Source organism: Bos indicus, chromosome 20, assembly GCF_029378745.1.
Source record: "Bos indicus isolate NIAB-ARS_2022 breed Sahiwal x Tharparkar chromosome 20, NIAB-ARS_B.indTharparkar_mat_pri_1.0, whole genome shotgun sequence".
Lineage (NCBI taxonomy): Eukaryota > Metazoa > Chordata > Mammalia > Artiodactyla > Bovidae > Bos > Bos indicus.
The window spans coordinates 3,627,832-3,653,122 of NC_091779.1; the positions used below are offsets into that span (position 1 = coordinate 3,627,832).

At 39.0% G+C, this 25,291-nt stretch overlaps 1 protein-coding gene and 1 pseudogene across 6 annotated transcripts in view; one reads left to right on the top strand and one right to left on the bottom strand.

Annotated features, from left to right (window-relative positions):
• FBXW11 (F-box and WD repeat domain containing 11) overlaps window positions 1–25,291 on the bottom strand; it is a 131,519-nt gene that overhangs the window by 38,867 nt on the left and 67,361 nt on the right. For 4 of the 6 annotated variants that reach the window (XM_019982810.2, XM_019982807.2, XM_019982812.2 and 1 more), the window contains one exon: window positions 2,125–2,187. The exons of the other annotated variants lie outside the window; for them this stretch is intronic. In XM_019982810.2, coding sequence (XP_019838369.1) covers window positions 2,125–2,187 — 63 coding nt within the window. The remainder of the gene's footprint in view (window positions 1–2,124; window positions 2,188–25,291) is intronic. 6 annotated transcript variants of the gene reach the window in all.
• On the top strand, window positions 18,282–19,266 carry LOC109574834 (small ribosomal subunit protein eS6 pseudogene; annotated as a pseudogene).

The window sequence follows — 25,291 nt, forward strand, 5'->3', positions numbered from 1 at the left end:
CGAAAAAATCTAAATCCCTAGACTGAATAAGGCTCAGCAACTTCCCTGTTTACAAACAAAATAACCTCAATACTTTTGTCAAACACTGTCAGGGCATGTGTCCATCACTGTTCTGACAGCCTCTTCATGTGTAACTAGAAGGAACACAGACAAGAGAATTGTGAAAGCCGAAGAGTTGTGTCCCAAACGTTCGTTAGTTCCATTAGGAGCTTGTCTCAGAAGTCTTGCATGGGAAGAACCAAGAGCTTCTGTTATCAGCATATCCCCTAACAAAGTAGACTGAACCCATCCCAGAAAGAAAACATCCTTTGTAAGTATCCAACACAGTCTTTGACCGTCCTAAAAATCTTTCATATCTGATGCATATCTTTTGTCGACATTTAGAGGTATAAACCTGGAAGGTCTTTATCTCCCTCCTCATTCATCTCACCACTTCCTCATCTAATTTTCTCCCCTTGCATTCTTTGGGTGGTGGAGAGCTCACTGACACCATGCACCACCAGGGGGCAGCACTGAGCAGAGATTTTTGACGCTTGTGGTAAAACATTTGTACCAAACAGGACCAAAACAGCAGCATTCAAAACAGTCAGATGAAATGAAAATTATTTGCTGTGGTGAAAATCAGCTAGCATAGGAGCATCTTTGCTACTTTTACGCATAATAATGTTCACCATAATGTTATAATAAGGAACATTTAGAAAAAAAACTACCCTGTTACAGGCAACTGGTTCAAGTAAATTATAATACATCTACACAAAGTACTATAAAGCGGCCATTAAAATTAGGTTTATAAAGTAAGATTTTAATAAGAAGAGAACATGTTTATGAAGTATCAGGAACAAAAGAATTTTATATAGCATATGACCACAATAATTGGCGTTAAGGGGTACACGCCAAGACAGAGTAAAGAATAAATGTGAAAGTGGTAAAACTGCCTCATCGTGAGAGAGAAAGCTGTGCATTTTTTCCTTCCCCTTTTCCTCCTATATTTTTTCATAGTAATTAGCCAAAATAACTACGTTCCTAACAGGTTAAATATAAGTACGGTAACAACTAGCATTTGTGTACTGCTTTGTAATTCATAAAATATTTTCACACTCATTATCTCACTTGATAAGCAAATGGGTTATTACTTCATTTTCAGAAGGGTTCCTAGCCCTCTAGCCTCCCTAGAGCACTGGTATACCATTAACTAGTCTATTGAAAGACAGACGAAAAAAAGCCTGAAGACTAAAGTGTTAAGAACCACTGTGAGTTGAAAAATCAATAGTAAAGTAAGAGAATCCTGTTGCAAAATACCAAACGTGAAGGAGGGAACAGAAGTCAGTCTGCGCACAGTTCCCCCTGAAATGACAGCATGTGCTTAACTCCACAGCACACTCTCCATTTCTATTTCTAGCCACCTGCTTGGCCCAGAGAGATCTTCCTAAAATTGCTCCACTTTGGTACTTTTCATCTTAAATTTGTTGAGAACACTTTATTCTTGTTAATAACTAAACTACTCCTTTGCTTCAACTCGAACCCAGAGAATATTTTATTAATCATTATTGTTTTTGGATTTAGATTTGTTTTGCCTGCAACTGTATCTTCATGAAAGGAAAATTATGTGTACCATAATGGTTGATGAAAAACATCAAATCATGAAATGTATATGCTCTCCATCTCCCACCTTACCAAAAAACTGGGGGATGGGGAGGGCCACTGGCAAACTAAAATAGAGCCAGGAGAAAAGGAAACTGAATTTAAAAGGAAAAGACAAACATTAAGAATGAAGTGGGGGGAAGGGTGGTGGCTGGGAGAAAAGGCCAGTGCGTACACTGGTGCGTGGCAAGGTTCCACTCTGGTGACAAAGGACACCACCACATTCGTGGCTTAGACAGTGGCCCCAAAGACTGAATATCTCTGGGCTGCAGCCAACTTCAGAACCTTGGTGTAAACTCCCAAAATCTTGATAATGACACTTCCCTAAGGAGCAGAAGATAAATTAGGGTGGATTCTGAAACTAGCAAAATTGCACAAAACAAAAAAGTCCTTGGCTCTACGCTTCACTGAGGACAGGAGCTGAGGGAGCATCTTATCTGCAGTAAGTCAGGTGCTATCTTCTCTGTGCGCCGCCATTCCTACCTGCCAAAGAGTACTTTTCTTTGGGGACTCATCTTCATTTTGATCCTCCATAACTGAAGTGTTCTAAGGGGGGAAAAACAGGTTATTTGAATTATGCCGAGTTTTGCAAATCCTAAATAACTATACCAAAATGTAATTTTGAAAACCCAAATTAGAGTGTACCAATCAATACCAACCCAAAAGCTGTTTGACTTACGGCTAACACATGCCATTTTGGGTCAACAGGGGTGTTTTTATCTTTCATAAATAAATACAGTTAGTGGTTGGACAAAAGCAAGCATAAACCTATTTATGAAGGTAGGGTATACTGAGAAAACAGGCTGAATTGAATTACGGGAGTGGGGTGAAACTACCTCAATCATTGCTGTTACTCTTTTAACTCACGGAAAGAAGCCCCAGAGACCCACTAAGCTCCTGATGACTGCACAAAACATTTACTAGCATGTCCGCTATTCAGTAACCCACCCCAGCCATCAGCAATTAGAAGTGACAAAGCCCTGGAAGCCCCCTGCTTCTCTCTTTCCTCCCTTGATAGTCCTGTTTTTTAGGAATGGCTTTGCAGTCTCCCCTAGCAAGCATGGTGGGTGCCCAGCCTTTTCCCTTAAGAGGAGGATGCTGTTAGCCGGTAACAATCTGGCTTGCCTTGGGAATGCATTAGCTTTTGATTTTTGTGTTTACTGCACAAAGAGGCACTGTGTAATTATTCTTTCTGGTGACCCAGTCGCTCAATAGATGCCCATTAACTAGAGATTATACATGATTGGATTTTCCCTTTTGAAGCTCCCACCTAATAGCTAAATGGAAACTTAATGAGAAGGGGAAGTGGGAGAGTTGTACTCTGAAAGGAAGAGCAACTCATTTATGGATGGCAGTCTCTCTCTTCCCAAATCTAAAATTTCAAGATTGGGGTATATAATTTAAACTACCACATTTGTCCATAGTATTAGTCAAAAAGATCCTGTAGATCTGTTAAGTGTTTACAAGACCCTGTTTATTGCCTATAGAGGATAAACCTCTCTCTTAAATTTTCCCTCTTTTTCCTTTACATTCTTCAAGTTGTAAAATGTTAAAAGACACATACAGTATTTCCAAACAATCCATCTGAAAACACCCAATGTAGGTGGTGGCAGAAGAATCACTGCGTGACACCAGTGGTCTCACAGCAGGGTCTGATCTCACAGCAGGGTCTGATTAGAGATGCAGAATGGTGGAGTAGGAAAGTCAAAGGCTTTGGAAGAAAAGAGAGAGGCTAGAATGGGTGGTGGGGGAGGCAGGGAAGGAGGGTGTGTGTGTGTGTGTGTGTGAGAGAGAGAGAGAGAAAGAGAGAGAGAGACATCCTAAGCAGGTTGTTCCATGCATGGACAAAAACAAACCACACAAAGTCGTGGGCATCGAGAGTAGCAGTACAGTGGCTGGTGTGTATGGGTATTCAAAACCTGTTCACACCCTGCTACTTTCCCTTAAGTGTTATCCTCTCATGATTTTCTGACCTCAGACTCTGAAAGAAAGATTCCAGACGCTTGCTTGCCGGATAGGGAAAAGCCATTGGCTTCCTCGGTAAAACCTTACAGATCACAGAACACCAAGGTCTGCAATGCAGAAGGAGGGCAGGAGGGCAGGGCTCCATATGTTCAAGTCGACTGTGAGTTAGAAAGGAAGGCAGTGTGTCCAAGTCGACTGTGAGTTAGAAAGGAAGGCAGTGTGCCCAAGCATCCCAAGCAGGTCTAGAGTGGTGGCAGTGAAAAATGATCCTGAATGGAGAAAGTGGGATGAAGAATATGGAAACAGAAGTAGTATTCCTCTCTCCAAGTATTTCCCTTTTACTGCTATCTTGAAGGACTTGTGGATTAATAAAGCTGGCAGGTTTCCACAGGGGAACAAAGCAAGTGGAAGCAGCGGGAAAGGGGGAACAGTGTCTCAGCAGACCACGGGGGTTTGCCAGGTAGTCACAGAGGCATGGCAACGCGCGACGCCACCACAGCCTGGGTTCTGCAAGAGTGGCAAGAAGGAACATGAAGAGGCGAGCAAGCCGAGCGGAAGATGGATGGAAAGAGACGTGCAGTGTTCTGAACTCAAAACTTTAAAAATATGGGAGCCTGAATCCGCCAGAGCTATTCTGACATAAGCTACCTTCCTCACTCTGACATAAGTACTTTCCTCACTCAAGGAGGAAACAAAAAGATAGGCAGACCATACAAGAAACAACTATCTTTCCACCAAGAAAATTTAGTTCTTCCTTTCAGTCACTCCAAAACAGAGAAACAGTGTTTATTTACAGAGTTGAGAAGGAAACCACCCCCCCCCCCATAAAAATAGCAACTATTCTCTTTAAGGCTTGACAAAAGTGGATAAAGTCATACATACAATTTAGTAAAACAGTATTTAAGAGAGTACTGTGGGGGCTAGAATACACATTTTTTCAATTTCTCTTATAAGTTTTCAGCAGAAGATGTCAAAGGGAAGAATGCTGCAACACTGATCAGAGGATCTTTTCCAAAGAGCAGTCCAGGTGATACAAGAGATGCTCAGAGTGAAAAGGGCCCTGGGGTCTCGTGAAGCTTGAGAAACGCTGCAGGCTCCTGTGCAGGCTCTCCCCGCGCCACCACCTCCTCCTCCCTCCCTCCCGCCCCACCACAGACACACACACACCACAACGCCTTCACTAAGATACTAACGTGCTGTTAGTCACTCAGAAGTGTCCAACTCTGCGACCGCATGGACTGTAGCCCACCAGGCTATTCTGCCCATGGGATTCACCAAGGTGAGATTACTGGAGTGGGTTGCCATTTCCTTCTCCAAAGATATTAAAGGCTCTGTACATCTCACAATTTAAAAAAATCAGGTTAGATTAGTTTAATCCAGCTTCCCCTAATTTACTGGATATGGCCACCCACCTCCCTGCTCTGCTGTACAATCCCTAACCAAGAGCTCCGCGCACAGGCACACCCTGGACTGGGCCGACAGCATGGCCTGGTTCCTTCCTCCTCCCACGTCGCCACATGAAGACTTTGGGAGACAAAGGAAATGCCCACTTTTGGTAAACACGATATATACCTTTCCTAGTCCCCATTATCTTTTGCCACTTGCTATATGTGGGAATTGGAGAAGGCCCTGGCACCCTACTCCAGTACTCTTGCCTGGAAACTCCCATGGACGGAGGAGCCTGGTGGGCTACAGTCCATGGGGTCACTAAGAGTCGGACATGACTGAGCGACTTCCCTTTCACTTTTCACTTTCATGCATTGGAGAAGGAAATGGCAACCCACTCCAGTGTTCTTGCCTGGAGAGTCCCAGGGACGGCGGAGCCTAGTGGGCTGCCGTCTATGGGGTCGCAGAGTCGGACACGACTGAAGTGACTTAGCAATATGTGGGAATAAGAATGGATGGCAAGAGTAGAATTTTCTCAGAGCCACAGTTATTTTTTTCTTTTTAAATCACTTTGACTTTTATTTCTTAAAGGTTTAATAAATGAAAGGTCACAAGTTCAAGGGTGAGGTAAGAACAAACAATGAGCCTTCCTTCCAGGAGAAAAGAAAGGTGGCTTCCTATATCCAAGCTCTCAGATTAAACCACGAGGTAAACCAATCTGAGACTTGAAATCCTCTTTATGCCTCCAACACTTCTGGGAAAAGAAAGTTCTTGGAAATACCAACATGGCTTAATCACTTCCTACCTTCTCATCATCTCTTTCCTCCTACACCTACCAAGAAGCACCACATGCATATAAAACATGTCGACCTTCCTACTACCAACAGAAGATACAATCTAGCAAGAATCAGCTAGACTCTAAGGCAGTTCAACCTTAGTACTAGTGACATTTGGAGCCAGATTAATTTCCTGTTGCGGGGGGGCTGTCATGTACCATATAAGATGTAAGTAGCGTTCCTGGCTTCTCCCTACTAGAGCCCAGTAGCAAATCCTCCCCAGCCCTAACTGTGATAGCCAGAAAGCATCTCCGAATGACTGCCAGATGTCAGGGGCTGGGGACAGGGGATGAGGGGCAACAGAACCGGCCCCCTCCACGTGAGAGCCACTGCTCTAGGGGTTTGAGCTCCTAAACTCACCTTCCTGGGAAAATACACTAAAAAACACTGCCATCTCAGATCTGGCCTTTCTCTTCAGGCTTCTTTCCTTTGACCCCTGTGACAATATGTGATTTCTTTAAACACAGTTTAATCTTTGGTCAAGTAATTTATGGAGTACACACGTATCTAAATTCTGGGATAAATCCTGCTTGCCATTCAATTCCTATTCAGGAAAACTGATATAAGAAGTTCTTTATACTAGAGATTCTTGGGCTTCAGAGTATGCATGAGGGTGATAAATATCATGAAAGTGAAAATGAAGTCGCTCAGTGTGTCCAACTCTTTGCGACCCCATGGACTGTAGCCCACCAGGCTCCTCCCTCCATGGGATTCTCCAGGCAAGAGTACTGGAGTGGGTTGCCATTTCCTTCTCCAGGGGATCTTCCCGACCCAGGGATCGAACCTGGGTCTCCCGCATCCAAGGCAGACGCTTTAACCTCTGAGCCACCAGGATGGCTTCATGAAGTCATACACAAAAGTGTATATACATTCCTCCAGAAAGATCCAGAGTTTTCATTAGATCTTGAAGGCATCTCAAATGTGATAAAATAACAAAGCATGTCTTTGACCAAACAGGAGGCCAGGGTGGATGGAGCCTAGCTTTATGTGTTTTGCTTTGATTTAAAGTTCTCCCAGTAATTTTTGTGTCTATCTCTGCTTTAAAATTACTGCTAAGGCACAATGCTGTAGTCCATGTAGGACCACCATCCTAGGGAAACTGCACTGATGCCACTGGTAACAGACTCTGTCCCAACGCATGTATTTCCAAACTACCAAACACCATGAGATCTAATGTCTGTTCCTTCCCTTATAAAACTTTCAGGAGAAGATGCCAAAATGAAAATGCTGCTCTCAAGCTACACTAGCCAGAGGATCATTTCCAAAGAGTATTCCAGGTTAACACAAGAGATGCTCAGAGAAAAAAGGATCCTGTGGCCTGATTATGTTCGACAACTGTGGTGCATTGCATGAGTGATGCCCCACTCCACTCCGAGAGGTGACACACTTCCTTAAGACACGAAAGGTGAATTCTGTGAAGCAACTGTCCTTCAACAAAAATAAGCTAATTTAAAAAAAGGGATACTAAAGGCGCTGTAATATCTCTTAGTTAAAAAATGAGGCTAGGTTAGCTTAACCTAGCTTTCCCAAAGTTGCTGGATATGGCCACCCCCTTTCACAAGCTCTTAATATGAGCGCCACACAACCCTGACTAGGGCAGTAACACGGCATGACTCCCCTCCTCCCATTTCACCAGACAAACCCTTTCTGGGGGCAAAAGGAATATCCACTTCGCTAAACACAACACATTCCTCTCCTATTTCCAGTCATGTTCCCCAGTCTGCCACGTGGGGTTAGTCTCTGTAAAGGCAAAGCAGGCTCTAAGCAGTGATTTATCTTTGCCAGTAGGTGCCACCAACTAACACAGAACATACTTCACTTGGAAAATGCTCTACTTTAAAGAGTTACATAAGAGGGATCAACTTCCTACTTTAAAAATGCTACAAATTCTGCATTTTGGCTTCATGATAAATGCTTATCAGTGTAAGATGCATATCAGAAACATCTTTACTCCTGAGGCGAAGCAAAAACAAAACTAAAAACTTTACAAAAGACCTTAGAAAACATGGGGGCATTCTACCGTTTTCTCCTGTGTTTTTAAATTTTTGGATTTAAGAAATTAAGGGCAACAGATACATGGTGCAAAATGCTATCAGACAGCTTTATTTAGTCCCTGCACCAGGCTTGTTTCCTACATTATCTTTTGTTCTTCAGAAAAAATATGAAAGTAGATAATTCCAATTTTACAGAAAAAATTGAAGGTCAGAGAAAGAAGTAACTGGTTAAGAGTTACCCAGTAAACAAGAAATGCAGGGCTCAGATCTAGGTCTGCTGTGCTCAGAAATAAATGAACTTTCTACACAGAAAAGTACTTCTCTCAGGTGTTTTCCAACTGCTGGCTGCAGCCTATGAAATAAATTTAATGGGCTGTAACCAGCATTTTTTTAATAAAATGAAATTGAATCCGGGCATTCCCCTGCCCACAATGGTAAGCATAACAAAAATCGCACAAAAAAAGCTAAAAGCAATAAGCAAAAACATTAACAGGAAAATTCAAATTAAAAGGAAAGCAAAAGTCATTACTGCAAGGAGAGCAATATTCAAGTCAAACCAGTAAATCACACACAGGGCTTTAAACCTCTCTAAAAGGCAAAAATCTATAAAGAGGATAATGTGTACTTTTATATAATGAATAAAATTCCAAAAAGTACAAAAAAATTACAAATATTGAAAAAAAAATTTAAACACCTTTTCATCTTCGACACATCAAACAGACCAACCAACAAACAACACTTGATTTTCCACGGATTAAAAAAAAAAAAAAAAAATGATAGAGCATCAAGCCAGAGAAGAAATCTCAAATACAGTCAGGAAGCAGGAAGAGATTTTATGTTTGAGATCAGACCAAGCAGTAAAGTCTAGATTTAGTATGCCAATTACTACTTGCATAAACCAAAGATAAATACATGGAACAATGACTGTCACAGGCATATCAAACACCTTTGAGTTGTTACTGTTAATGCCAGGTTGGCCCCTAACCTAGCCTACACTTCTTCCCCCTAGTGTTAACCAACACATTGCTGGAAAATGAGGTCAGTGGAAAGCCAGAAGCATTCACCTGGAAAAAAGAGGAGACAAACTTTTCCAAAAAAGCAGTCCCTATCTTTCACACTACTCTTGCAACTCAGAAGGAAGTTCTATGCACCATGTCTGTATCTACGCACTCATGTCTTTTAATACAATGATTCCAGCCACCAATAAGTCCAGCTTAATCAGAAATGTTCTCCTCCCTCCACACAAACATTAAAATGCAGGAACAAACTAGTGGTTTTCTTTCTACAATAAAAAGTAGTAATAAATTTTAAATCCATTGGGAGTCTGAAATTACTGTTCATGATATTACTAGTGTAGTACGCTTCCTCCCAACTTGCCAGCCTACAGTTCCACTCAAGTTTTTAATGGCTGTTAGTAACATTACAGGACAAGATTATACTAAGGTATCTGGCAGAATAAATAAAGGAGATATTTCTTCCTTTCCTCACAAACTTTATTTCTTAGGCCTATGTTATTAGATTTTAAAATTTTTCTTAAAAGTTACAATAATTAAAGTAGTGTGGTACTGACAAAGTAAGACCAATGAAACAAAACAGAAAGTCAAGAAACAGATTCATTTACACTTACAATTTGCATATGATGAAGTCAGAATTTCAAATAAGGGGAAGAGGGATCTTTCAAGAAAGAGTATTAAAAATAAAAGTTAGGGACTTTTCTGGCAGTCCAGTAGTTAAGACTCCTCCTAATGCAAGGGGTGTCACAGGTTCTATCCCTGGGGAACTAGGCTCCCACATGCCACTGTGTGCGGCCAAAAATTTTTTTTAAACGAATAATAATAAAAAATATTAAATGCTACCTCATTTTATATACCAATATATACTATGGATAAAAACAATCAAATGCAAAAAACTCTACAACCATTCCTAAGAGCAGCTACCAAACAGAAATAAAATTTAGATTTGACTTAAAAAAAATTTTAACTCAGGAATGTTCATTATCAAATTTTAAAGACAAATACATTGGGAGAAACATTTTGATATATAGTAAATAACTTACTATATATAAAGATCTCTTGGTTAGGAAACCAAAATTAATACTTTAATAGGCAAATAAAGAGTAACTACCAATATCACAAAATAAGAAATTTAAATGGCTGTCAAAAATGAACAAGTACAATAACAAAAAAGGATGCAATTTTTTACCTATCTTAAATCTGCAACTTTAATTCTTATATACTTTGATCTTTGGTAGGATTATAAATTGCTACCTTTCAGAAAGAGAGTATTTATCAACATGTAACTTCAAAAATTACTATATAACACTGGACATAACTTACAGCAATTTATCCTAAAAATTGTAAACCTACACAAAATTGTAGCTACAACAATTTATAACATGGAAAAATAGAAAGTAATGTAAATGTTCAACACTATGGTGTCATTTAAAAATATGATACAACAGGAGAAAATTTAAGTTCTTTCAAAACTTAACTACTTAAGCTTTATTACGCTTAACTAGTTTAGCGTAACATAGTGAAGAGCTTAATTCTCAAATGTAACCAGTACTCAGAACAACATAAAGTACATTACTAGGACCCCAAACACTGCCCAGTCATTAGCACGCTAAGGGTAAGCTCTATTTTTTAAATATCATCATAGATCCATTTTGCCTGTTTTTCAGTTTTACATAAATGGAATCATATTGTATACTATTTTGAGTCTGGCTTCTTTTGCTTACGATTGTGATTTTGAGATCTTTAAGTAGTAGTTCATTCTCTTTCACTGCTGTACAATATTTCAAAAAAATGTACTCATTCTACTGTAAATGAATGTGTGGGTCACTTCCACTTTTGGAATTTAAAATAACTGTCATGTCTTTTGGTGTATATAGATACATATTTCATTAGGTCTATACTAGGAGAGAACAGCTAGGTTATAAAATATATACTACCACTTTTCTAAAGTAATATTACCCAGTAATCAATACCATCAGCAGTTTATGTGAGTTCTATTGCTCCTTACCAGCTATGGGTTTTGGGTTGCTTTTTTTTTCCTGTTTGCTTAATTTTAACATTCTGTTGGGTATATAGTAGTATCTCTCTGTAGTTTTAATCTGCATTTTCCTGGTGACTAATGAGGTTGAGGACCTTTTGTAAACTTAGCCATTTGGATAACATCTTTTGTAAAGCGGAAGTTAAAGCTTTTCACCATTTTTTAGTGAAAAAAAATGTCACTATAGTGGCAGTCTTTTCTTACTGATTTCTAGAAACTTTACGTATTTTAGAATGGAGTCCTTTTTTCAAATGTATTATTACAAAGATCTTCTCCTAATCTGTGAGTTAATTTTCCATTCTCTTTACAGTGTCTTTTGATAAACAGAAGTAATTAATTTTAATGAAAAGTAACTTATCATTGTTTCCTTGATTATAATTTGTGCTTTTTATGCCTTGCTTAAGAAATATTTCTTTTCCTAAGGTCATAAAGCTATTCTCTCGCGTAGTAGCCTAGAAGTTTAATTTTAATTTTTATACTTACATCTAAAACTCATCTACACTGGCTTTTATGTACAGTAGGAGTCAGGGCTCATATTCTAAAACTTGAATGCAATGTTTTTCAAACTGCAGGTTGGAGCTCACAGTATCAATTTAAAGGATAACCAGCATTTAAAAAAAACCTGAAATATCTAAGAACAAAACAGAGTATATCTGCTATTTCATCAATTACAATTAACATCTCTGAAATTGGGCTATTTCTTATAATAATGGCAACTTACAATTAAAAATGGTAGCACTTTTTCTGTATATTATTGGGTTGGGCCAAAATGCCTATTTGGGTTTCTCTTAAGCTCTCATATAAGATCATTCAGTGATGGAATACAATATACTGGGGGCCGCTGTATGAAAGCATATGTATGTGATACAGACACAAATACAGAAGGCAATAGCACCCCACTCCAGTACTCTTGCCTGGAGAATCCCAGGGACAGAGGAGCCTCGTGGCTGCAGTCCATGGGGTTGCGAAGAGTCAGACATGACTGAGAGACTTCACTTTCACGTTTCACTTTCATGCACTGGAGAAGGAAATGGCAACCCACTCCAGTGTTCTTGCCTGGAGAATCCCAGGGACGGGGGAGCCTGGTGGGCTGCCGTCTCTGGGGTCGCACAGGGTCGGACACAACTGAAGTGACTTACTTAGCAGCAGCAGCAGCAAGACATACACACATGCATATAGTATACAGACATAAAGACACATGCTCACGTACATTAGGTCTAAATATAATTTTTACTTCTTACTGTCAAACACTGGAAATCCCTGAGTAAGGTATTAGAGCACACGGAGCTCACACTGCATGTTGCTACTACCTTTTCAGTTTTCTTTCAATTCTCCCAATTATATCAAAAGATATTTTCATTCTCTTTCACTGCTGTACAGTACTTCAAAAATTACATACTCATTCTAGTGTAGATAAATGTGTGGGTCACTTACACTTTTGGAATTTAAAATAATTCCGTCATGTCTTTGGTGTATATGGGCATATATTTTGTTGTTTGTTTTTAACACAAAGAACTGGTCTCTTGTTCAGGTTACTGTAACAGTGTTTAGCTAGAATTTCATTATACATTTTGTTTCTATGGTATTTTTTTTTTTACAGTAACCAATCTCTACATAGTTCCCTTTTCTGATTTTTTTAAAGGAAAAAGGTTTTTAAAATATACAACAAAAGAACAAATGGTATGCAGATTTGTCCAAAACTGTGAAGGCTGTAATCTGTCTAAAATTTGTGAAATACTATCTGAAAAGAACAGCGACATAAAAAAACCATGTAAACTATATTAAATGTGGAAAAAAGCAAGTCAAAATAAGTCTGTATGATCCCATCTTTACAATGTTTTACCTATCAATCTTTATTTAAAGAAGCCACTAGAAAAAGTGTTAAAATGCTGACAATACTATCCCTGTAATTCTTCTGTTTTGCTTATATACCCCATCTAAATTTTCCTTAAGGAAGACACATTTCCTTTTTTTTTTTCAGAAAGGCACTCTTAATTAAAGACATGCAATGACATCTGTATCAAAGACATAAAGCTGACATCTGTATCAAAATTAGTATTTTTTAAATCTATGCCAAAATCATTTACATGCATTGCTTTGATTTTTTGTTTTTGTTTTTAAAGATTCTTAGAGATACTATTTATCTTAACTATCTGGAAAGTATCTGAATGAGAAAATACCTATGGTGCGTTTCACTTACATTATATATGTATTTCTTTTTAATAGTGCTTCCTCCTAGGGTCAAATTTTTTTTTTGCAACTTTCCTTAAAGACTGTACTATACACTAAGAAACTATTATAAATAATAAAAATGTGCATCAAGATTAAAAATAGAACTGTATATATATAAATCAATTGTGCTTTAATACAATGGCAGTGAACAAACCAAAAATGAAATTAAGGAAATAAATCCATTTACAAAGTTTTCAAAAAGAATAAAATACTTATGAATTAACAAAAGGAATGCAAAATTTATATACTGAAAACAACAAAACTTTGTTCAAAAAATTTGAAAAGATCTAAGTAAATGCAAAGAAAGTTATATTCCATTGTATAGATATATCATATTTTATTTATTTAGTAATATTTATCAGTTGATAGACATTGGGTTGTTCCCACTTGTTGGTATTGTATATGATGCTTGTATAAACAGACATGTATAAGTTTCAGTGTAGACACATATTTTAATTCTTTTTAAAATAACAATGAACAGTGACTTTTTAAAAACGGAAACTGCAAAAGGCAAAAGAGCCACACCAAGACCCCAGATACATATGCTCTAACTTTAAAAAACAGAAACTAGTCAGTCACTGAAACTTCCAGCAGTCAGATCCTGCAGACACATGTGACCTGTGTCTGCTTCCTGATCTATAAAGCTGAAGTGAAAACAGGTTCTCCCCGAGACAGTGAGAAAACTTTAAAAGATAATCCTGGCACTTAATATGGGCTCCTTTAGTCAAATTTAAACTCCACAGGACAGAAGTGTTTGGCTGTTTTATTCATTCTGTACTCTCAGCACTTAGAATAATTCCTGACACACAAGTAGGGTAGCATAATAAGTATATACTGACAATGAATACTACCTAGAACTACTATAGGTATATCTTCCTATTAATTGTAATGACCAAACTGGTAATCTTGTTTCTGCTTAACTCCCTTCCCATATTTTCCAAACTGTCTACAATGAGCAAGATTTCAACATGTAGGGCAAGAAACCATGAAACACCATTTCTGGTTGTCACAGGAAAGAAGCAAAAAATAAAATCTATTTTCAGAAAGGCAGTCACCCTTATCACCTCCATAGTATTCATTTACCTAGATAAAAGAAGAAGACCTCATTAACTATGTGACTGTTTACAAAGGTCCAAAACCAGCCCAGATACAAGTCTGCTAGAATCTCCCTAAGAAAGCAGACGCTGGGTGGCAGGATGTGCGCTTCAATGCTTCCTAGGGCTCAGGAAGAGACTTTGAAGAGAACTTTAAAGCAAAACTTGTAAGGTGTTTCATGTTTACTAAAGAAAGCCAGAAAAAGAAGGTGCTTTAGAAGCAGGAACAGAAGAACAGGCAACAGACACTGAGTCATGAAGCACAGCGCCACGGAGGCAGTCCGTCCGCTGAAAGGTAAGGAGCAGGCCTTTAGAGCCAGGAGTCCCCACTGCAAACTCCAGGCTTTGCCAATTACTAACTGTGGGACTTTCGGTACGTCACTTGCCTTCTCTCTGGGACCTGGTTCCCTCTTTTATAGGGCAGGTATAACTCTGCCTACCTTGAAGGAAAAGAAATAACATGGGCAAACGACCTACAACGTAACGTTGCTCAGAGAAGGATAACGACAAACCGGAAAAACCTTTTTACTCTTTTGCTTCTACTATAAATTATTTTAAAAGAAACATGAAGGTATCTATTAATGATGTGAAGGGAAGTTAGAGAAATGCGATACCACATCACAATCATTTCTCATATTACTGTGTTAAGGGGTAACCTGGCAGACTCAGCAAAGATTTCAAACGTAAAATCTACCCAAGAAATTGTAAAGCAACGAATTATAATAACAGTAGCTACCACTTATTGAGCACACATTAGAAATTATATCATTCAACTAAAACTAGGGAAACAAAACCAAAACCACCAAAAACTTAAGAGAAAGATGATGAATTTAACATAATATCCATCACATTTCCAGCAGGTTTCATTCTACTCCCCTCCCCACCCCACCAATTGAGCTGATTTTAAAATTTTTATGAAAATATATAGAGTGAAGGCAATCTGGAAGAACTAAGTGAGAGAATTTACACTATGAAATATCAAGATCTACTATATAGCTCTTGGAACAAAGAGAGTATTATATAGGAATAAAGGTAGACAAAGTGCTTCCCTCCTAGCTCAGTCGGTAAAGAATCTGCCTGCAATGCAGGAGACCCAGGTTTGACTCCTGGGTTGGGAAGATCCCCTGGAGAAGGAAATGGCAACCCACTTCAGTATTCTTGCCTGCAGAATCCCATGGACAGGGGAGCCTGGTGGGCTACAGTCCAAGGGGTCGCAAGAGTCAGACACAACTTAGCAACTAAGCCACCACCAAATACTGTATCCAAACTCAAATCCACACATTATGAGTTCCCTTCACTAATTACCAAGGTAACATTTCAGTGCAGTGGAGAAAAAAAATGCTCTTTCCAGTAAAAGACTATCAACTGGATATTCTTATTTTGAGCCCTACCTACCCTCTCACCAAGGGGAAAAAGTATATTCTACATAGACTGCAGATTTAAATGTCAAAGGTAAGCTTCTAGAAGAAACCATAGATCATCTCCATGACCATGGAATAGGTAAAGCTTTCCTAAACAGGATAAAGCATCTGGTAACACGAAAGAAAAATCTGATAAACTGGATTATAATGAGAAATTTCTGTTCACTGAAAGCATCAATAAGAGACTGAAGACTAAAATGCTCTAAAACTGATTTATGGGGATAGAACAACACTGAACTGCATATCTGAAATGGCTGGATTTTACAACATACAAAATACATCAATTTTTAAGGAATTAAACTTAAAAGAAAAAAAGGCAACCCACGAAGTGAGAGAAAATTGATAAAACATCCAGAACGTTAAAAAAAAGCCAACCCTCACTTCAAATCAATAAGGAATGCAAACACATACACTCAACCCCTCCTCCCCAAAAATAGGTAAAACACTTAAATAGGCACTTCACAAAAGAAAATACCCAAATAAAGTTATAACATGAAAATTCAACCCAAGGGCTATCATCTAGAAACAATCACTTGCATTTTGGTTACAAAGGTTGAAAACTATAGATTTATATATATATATATATATTTTTTTTTTAACTGTTTGAAGCATGTTCTCTAGTAAATTGCTTTTCACATGTGTCATGGATATCTTTTCATATCACTGTAGACCTTCATTTTCATTTTTAATGCCAATAGTTTACTTCATCCCATAATTTACTCAGCACAGGTAAGTAGTAAACATTAAACTTTTTACTGTCACATACAACTACAATTAAACTTTATGCTTACTTTGAATAATTGCCTCTTTTGATCAAATTCCTAGAAATGCTGGATCCATAAGAACTTGTATTTAATAAATGAATGTCTAAACTGAATTTCATTTCCTTTGTTTAATCATTTCTATTCATCAGAATAGCGTTCATATTATAAATTATAAAATCTAATGGTCAATTCTCATTGCTTACATTTCAGAACCTATCAAAAAGACTTGAGCATTCTCTCCTCCCAGATATGCTTCAGTCACTTGGCTTCCAGGACTCTGCACTCATCTACTTCTCAGATCTCTAACACAAGAAATATTAGAGGTTTTCAGACACAAGGAAAACCAGAAGAAAACCTGAATCCAGTGAGGGAATGCAGAGATAAATGAAGAGGAAGTGGTAAAATTGACAGTATATATAAAATAATATTTCTAGTTTTTAATTTCTTTGAAATGTGACTGACTACCTGAGGAGTTCAAAATGTTGAACCACCACAAGTAAATGGAAAATCATCTTTTAGCCATGAACTACAAGACTCAATATTGTTATGATGTCAGTACTACCCAAAGAATCTATAGATTCAATGCAATCCTTATCAAAATGTCAAGAGTTTTTTGCATATACAGAAAAACCCATCATAAAATTCATACAGAATCTCAAGGGACCCTGAATAGCCAAAATAATCTTAGAAACAACAGTAATACCACCTCACATTTCCTGATTTCAAAACTTATTACAAAGCTACAGTAATCAAAATAGCGTGGTACTGGCATAAAGACCAATATAGAGACCAACTGGAGTAGACAGCCCAGAAATAAATCCTCACATACACAGTCAAATGATTTTTGATAAAGGTACCAGGATTATTCTACAGGAAAATAACATTCTTCTCAACAAATGCTACTGGAAAAACTAGATATCCACATATCAAAGAATGAAGTTGGGCCCTTACCTGATAGCACATAAAAAATTAGTTCAAAATGGGTCAAAGATCCAAACATAACAGCTAAAACTCTAAACTTCTTAGAAGAAAAGATAAAGGAAAAACTCTACTACATTGGATTTAGCAATGATTCCTTGTATATGATACCAAAAGCTAAGACAACAAAAATAAAAATATATAAATCAGACTATATCAAAACTTAAAACTGCTGTGTATCAAAGAATACAATCAACAGAGTGAAAATTCAACCTATGAAATGGGAAAACATGTTTGCAAAGCATACATCTGATAAGGGATTAATATTCAGAATCTATAAAGAACTAAAACTAAACAGCAAAAACAATTAATTCAAAATGGGCAAGGGACTTGAATAGACACTTCTCCAAAAAGATATACATACTAGTGGCCAAAAAGCTTATGGAAAGATACTCAACCTCATTAATCATTCAGTTCAGTTCAGTCGCTAAGTCGTGTCCGACTCTTTGCGACCCCATGAACTGCAGCACGCCAGGCCTCCCTGTCCATCACCAACTCCTGGAGTTTACTCTAACTCACGTCCATCGAGTTGGTGATGCCATCCAGCCATCTCATCCTCTGTTGTCCCTTTCTCCTCCTGCCCCCAATCAGGGAAATGCAAATCAAAACCACTGTGAGATATCACCTCACACCTATCACAATGACTAGCACCAAAGCAACAGAAATTAGCCAGTGTTGGCAAGGACGTGGACAAACTGGACCCCCACACACGCTGACAGGGGTGTGGAAGGGGCAGCTGCCGTGGGACAGTGGACGGCGGTTCATCAAAAGAGTAAAGACAGAGCTACCATACGATCCAGCAAGACCAATTCTGCATCTGTATCCAAAAGAATCAAAAGAATCTCAAAGAAATATTTATACACTTGTGTCCATATACCAGCATTATTCACAATAACCAAAAGGTGGAAACAACCCAAACGCTCACTGAAGGATGGAATGCTAGACAAAGATGGTATTAACATGCAAAGGAATATTATTCAGCCTTTAAAAAGAAAAGGAAATTCTTATACGTGCTGTAACATGGATGAACACTGAGGACACTAAGCTAAGTGAAATAAGTCAGTTATAAAAAGAAATACTGCTCTTTTTCGTGGCGCCTCGGAGGCTGTCGGCCACTTCAGAATGAAGCTGAACATCTCTTTCCCGGCCACGGGCTGCCAGAAGCTCATTGAAGTGGACGATGAATGAAAACTTTGTACCTTCTACGAGAAGCATATGGCCACAGAAGTTGCTGTTGACGCTCTGGGTGAAGAATGGAAGGGTTATGTGGTCCGAATCAGTGGTGGGAACGACAAGCAGGGTTTCCCCATGAAGCAGGGTGTCTTGACCCATGGCAGAGTTCGCCTGCTACTGAGTAAGGGGCATTCCTGTTACAGACCAAGAAGGACTGGAGAGAGAAAGTGCAAATCGGTACGGGGTTGCATTGTGGATGCCAATCTGAGTGTTCTCAATTTGGTCATCGTGAAAAAAGGGGAAAAGGATATTCCTGGACTTATCTACAGTGCCTCGTCGCCTGGGTCCCAAAAGAGTCAGCAGAATCCGCAAACTTCTCAATCTCTCTAAAGAAGATGATGTCTGCCAATATGTTGTGCAAAAGCCCCTAAACAAAGACGGTAAGAAACCTAGGACTAAAGCACCCAAGATTCAGCGTCTCGTGACTCCATGAGTTCTGCAGCACAAACGCCGGCGTATTGCTCTGAAGAAACAGCATACTAAGAAAAATAAAGAAGAGGCTGCAGAATATGCTCTTTTGGCCAAGAGAATGAAGGAGGCCAAAGAAAAACGGCAGGAACAGATTGCCAAGAGACGGAGGCTGTCCTCTCTGAGAGCTTCTACTTCTAAGTCTGAGTCCAGTCAAAAATAAGATGTTCTAAGAGTAACGAATAAATAAGATCAGACATCAACTCTCGGAAAAAAAAAAAAAAGAAATACTGTACAATTCCGCTTACGTGAGGTATCTAGACCATCCAAATTCATAGAAACAGAAAATAGAATGGTTGTTCTTGCTCCACCAGGGGAAATGAGGAGTGGTTAATGCACTGTGTAACATAGAGCAATGTTAACTTTGTTAATCATGTTGTAATTATATTCCTAATACTTATTTATCTAATAACTTTGTATTAGTCTTTATACCTTTCGACAACTTTAATCTTTTTTTTTTTACTTTAGAATATTTTAATTTTTTTAAACTTTCTATTTCTATTGGGGTATAGCCAATTAAGTGTTGTGAACAGTTTCACGTGAACACCAAAGGACTTAGCCATACATACACACGCATCCATTCTCCACCAAACTCCTCTCCACGTAACACTGAGCAGAGTTCTGGTGCTATATTGTAGGTCCTTGTTGGATATCCATTTTAAATACAGCAATACTGACCACTGTAAGTCCCCCAGGCCGTACCTCCTGACTCTATAACTACAAACCTGAAATTTTCTAAAAGTCTGTTTGTTGTGAAGTATAACTGACCTACAACACTAGAAAAATAAACAGCTTTTGAAATTATGTATTTACTCACATAAATATGACACAGTAGCAAAAACAGCAACAACATATCATGGACTCTATATCCTTTATAGAAATCAAATGTAAGACAACAAACAGAACAAACAGCACCAAGGATGGAAGGAGGGAAGGGGAGGTATACAGCTGTAAGGTCTTTCTTCCACGTTCATGAAGCAGCATCTATCCCTTCAGGACAGGCTGTGGTAAGTTAAAGATGTGAACTGTAAATGCAACAACAAACATGAGGGGAAAATATTAAACAAACAAGGTTTAACTAATCAACCAATGGTAAAGATGAAAACGGAATCACCCCAAAACTAAATTAATCCATAAGAGAGCATAAAAGAGTAAAAGGGGGGGAAAGAGCAGATGGAACAAATAGAAAACAAATAACAAAGGGGTAGATTTAAAACTAAAATCTTCAACTCAGTCACTCAGTCGTGTCCGACTCTGTGACCCCATGGAATGCAGCACACCAAGCTTCCCTGCCCATCACCAACTCCTGGAGCTTACTCAAAATCATGCCCATAGCATCAGTGATGCCATCCAACCATCTCATCCTCTGTCATCCCCTTCTCTTCCCGCCTTCAATCTTTCCCATCATCAGGGTCTTTCCCATTGAGTCAGTTCTTTGCATCAAGTGGCCAAAGTATTGGAGTTTCAGCTTCAGCATCACTCCTTCAAATGAATATTTAGGATTCATTTAGGATTGACTGGTTGGATCTCCTTGCTGTCCAAGAGACTCAAGAGTCTTCTCCAACACCACAGTTCAAAATTTCTCCTGGCAATCTTGATTCCAGCTTGTGCTTCATCCAGCCCAGCATTTCACATGATGTACTTTGCACAGAAGCTGAATAAGCAGGGTGACAATATACAGCTTTGACGTACTCCTTTCCCGATTTGGAACCAGTCTATTGTTCCATGTCCAGTTCTAACTGTTGCTTCCTGACCTGCATACAGATTTCTCAGGAGGCAGGTCAAGCAGTCTGGTATTCCCATCTCTTGAAGAAATTTCCACGGTTTCTTGTGATCCACACAGTCAAAGGCTTTGGCATAGTCAAGAAAGCAGAAATAGATGTTTTTCTGGAACTCTCTTGCTTTATCAATGATCCAATCAATGGATGTTGGCAATTTGACCTCTGGTTCCTCTGCCTTTTCTAAATCCAGCTTGAACATCTGCAAGTTCATGGTTCATGTACTGTTGAAGCTGGCTTGGAGAATTTTGAGCATTACTTTACTAGCATGTGACATGAGTGCGATTGTGTGGTAGTTTGAGCATTTTTGGCATTGTCTTTCTCTGGGATTGGAATGAAAACTGACCTTTTCCAGTCCTGTGGCCACTGCTGAGTTTTCCAAATTTGCTGGCATATTGAGCACAGCACTTTCACAACATCATCTTTAAGGATATGAACTAGCTCAACTGGAATTCTATCACCTCCACTAGCTTTGTTCGTAGTGATGATTCCTAAGGCCCAGCTGAATTCACATTTCAGGATGTCTGGCTCTAGGTGAGTGATCACACCATTGTGATTATCTGAGTCATGAAGATCTTTTTTGCATGAATCTTTTGTGTATTCTTGCCACCTCTTCTTAATACCTTCTGCTTCTGTTAGGTCCATACCATTTCTGTCCTTTATTGGGCCCATCTTTGCATGAAATGTTCCTTTGGTATCTCTAATTTTCTGGAAGAGAGCTCTTATCTTTCCCATTCTAGTATTTTCCTCTATTTCTTTGCATTGATCACTGAGGAGATGATCCATCTTCCCGAGGAGATGATCAAACACAGAGGAGATGACCATCTTCCCGAGGAGATGGTGGAGTAGAAGAACATGCATTCATCTTCTCCTGCGAGAACTCCAAAACTACAACTTGCTGCTGAACAACAGTCAACTGGAGAATGTTGGATCCACCAAAAAAAGATACCCCACGTCCAAGGGCAAAGGAGAAGCCCCAGCAAGACAGCGAGAGAGGTGAAACAGTGTTTAGAATTAAACCTCTTACCCACCAGAGACACTCAGAGGGCTCAAACAAACCTTGTGCACACCAGGACCCAGAGACCCCACAGAGCCTGAGCCAGAACTGTGTTTCATTGTCTCCTAGGAAGGTACAGGTCAGCAGTGGCCTGCCACAGGGGTAGGGGCTCTGGGTGCAGCAGACCTGGGTATGGCATCAGCCTTCTTGAAGGAGGAGGTCGCCATTAACCCCACCACAAAGCCACCAGAACTTACACAGGACTGGGAAACAGACTCTTGGAGGGCACAAACAAAACCTTGTGTGCACCAGTACCCAGAAGAATGGAGCAGTGATCCCACAAGAGACTGACCCAGACCTGCCCATGAGTGTCCAGAGCCTCCAGCAGAGGTGTGGGTCAGTGGTGGCCTGCTGCAGGGCCAGGGGCACTGAGTGCAGCAGTGCATGCATGGGACCTGTTGAAGGAGGTGCCATTATCTTCATTACCTCCACCATAGTTTGGCCTCAGGTCAAACAACAGGGAAGGAATACAGCTCCACCCATCAACAGAAAATTGGATTCAAGATTTACTGAGCATGGCCCCACCCATCAGAGCAAGACCCAGTTTCCCCCTCAGTCAGTCTCTCCCATCAGGAAGCTTCCATAAGCCTCTTATCCTTATCCATCTGAGGGCAGACAGAATGAAAACCACAGTCACAGAAAACTAACCAATCTGATCACATGGACCACAGCCTTGTCTAACTCAGTGAAACTATGATCCATGACATGTAGGGCCATCCAAGATGGACGAGTCATGGTGGAGAGTTCTAACAAAATGTGGTCCACTGGAGAAGGGAATGGCAAACCACTTCAGTATTCTTGCCTTGAGAACCCCAGGAACAGCATGAAATGGCAAAAAGATAGGCCACTGAAAGATGAATCCCCCAGGTCGGTAGATGCTCAGTATGCTATGGGAGGTAAGTGGAGAAATAATTCCAGAAAGAATTAAGAGATAGAGCCAAAGCAAAAACAATACCCAGTTGTGGATGAAACCGGTGATGGAAGTAAAGTCCAATGTTGTAAAGAGCAATACTGCATAGGAACATGGAATGTTAGGTCCATGAATCAAGGCAAATTGGAAGTGGTCAAACAGGAGATGTCAAGAGTGAACATCGACATTTTAGGAATCAGTGAACTAAAATGGACTGGAATGGGTGAATTTAACTCAGATGACCATTATATCTACTACGGTGGGCAAGAATCCGTTAGAAGAAATGAAGTAGCCATCATAGTCAACAAAAGAGTCTGAAACGCCGTACATGGATGCAATCTCAAAAACGACAGAATGATCTCATTTCCAAGGCAAACCATTCAATATCACAGTGATCCAAGTCTGAAGTTGAATGGTTCTTAATAGCGACCTAAAATCTTCTAGAACTAACACCCCAAAAAGATGTCCTTTTCATTACTGGGGACTGGAATGCAAAAGTAGGAAGTTAAGAGATACCTGGAGTAACAGGCAAGTTTGGCCTTGGAGTACAAAACAAAGCAGGTCAAAGGCTAACAGAATTTTGCCAAGAGAACACACTGGTCATAGCAAACACCCTCTTCTAACAACACAAGAGAAGACTCTACACATGGACAACACCAGATATTCAATACCGAAATCAGATTGATTATATTCTTTGCAGCTAAAGCGGGAGAAGCTCTATACAGTCAGTAAAAACAAGACCAGGAGCTGACTGTGGCTCAGATCATGAACTCCTTACTGTCAAATTCAGACTTAAATTGAAGGAAGTAGGGAAAACCACTAGACCATTCAGGTATGACCTAAATCAAATCCTTTATGATTAAACTGTGTAAGTGAGAAATAGATTCAAGGGATTAAATCTGATAGAGTGCCTGAAGAACTATGGACGGAGGTTCATGACACTGTACAGGAGGCACGGATCAAGACCATCCCCAAGGAAAAAGAAATGCAAAAAAAGGCAAAATGGCTGTCTGAGGAGGCCTTACAAATAGCTGAGAAAAGAAGAGAAGCAAAAGGTGAAGGAGGAAAAGAAAGATATACCTGTTTGAAGGCAGAGTTCCAAAGAATAGCAAGGAGAGATAAGAAAACTAAAATCTTAGTAATTGGTTAAATGTAAATGGTCAGAATATTTCAATTAAAAGACAGAGATTGTGAAATTGGATAACTACATATAAGAAACCCACTTTAAACACAAAGGCACACTGGTTAAATGTAAACGGACAGAAAAAGAAACACAACATTCATGACTAATCAAAGGACACATCCAGAGTAGCTATGCTATCACTGGACAAAGCAGATTTTAGAACAAAGAATGTAACCAGGGATAAAGTGAGACACTTTCATAATGTTAATGGGATCAATTTATCAAAATGATACAGTAATCCTATATGCATATGCCCTTGAGTAACAGAGCTTTAAAATACATGTGTAAGAGAAAATAATAACATACTCAGAGGAGGAAAAAAAAATCCAAAGTTAGATGTGAACATTTTAACACTCCTCTCTTAGTTAGGCATAGAACAAGCAGACAGAAAAGAGTACAGATCTGGAGGACATGAATAACACTATCGGACAACTTACCCTGACATTTAGAGAACACTCTACCCAACAAGGGAGCACATTCTTTCCAAGTATACATCAAACATTCAACAAGATAAATGCTATTCTAGGCCATAAAATAGGTTTCAATAAATTTAAAAGGGCTGAGAATATGTCCTGGATGACAAAGAATTAATTCAAAATTAACCTAATAGAAAAACCCTGAAATCTGAAGATTAAACAATGTATCATTAAACAACACGAGTCAAAAAAGAAATCACAAGAAAAATTAGAAAATACCATGAACTATATGAAAATGAAAACTGCACATATTAAACATTGTGGGATATAACTAAAGAGGTGCTTAGAGAGAAACCGATGTCACTGAATGCATTAGAAAATTAGAAAAGAAAGAAAATGGTCTTCAAAGTAATAATCTAAGCTTTCACCATTAAAAAAAAAACAGAAAATTAGCAAATTAAACCCAAAATAAGCAGAGGAAGGAAATAAGATGAGATCCAAAATTAGTAGAACAAAAAATAGAAAAACAATAAGGAAAAAAATTAATGAAACCAAAAGTCCTGTCTTTGAAACAGTCAATAAAACTGATAAACTTCTAGCCATACTGCTAAGGAAAAAATTATACAAAAAAACCAAATTTTCAGTCTCAGAAATAAAAGTGGGATCATGAAAACTGATGCTGGTTCAGGTGGTAAAGAATCTACCCACAATGTGGAATTTGACCCCTGGGTTGGGAAGAGCTCCTGGAAAAGGTAATGGCAACCCACCCCAGTATTCCTGCCTGGAGAAGTCCATGGACAGAGGAGCCTGGCAGGCTACAGTCCATGGGGTCGCAAGAGTCGGACATGACTGAATGACTAACACTTTGACTTTTGACAAACATT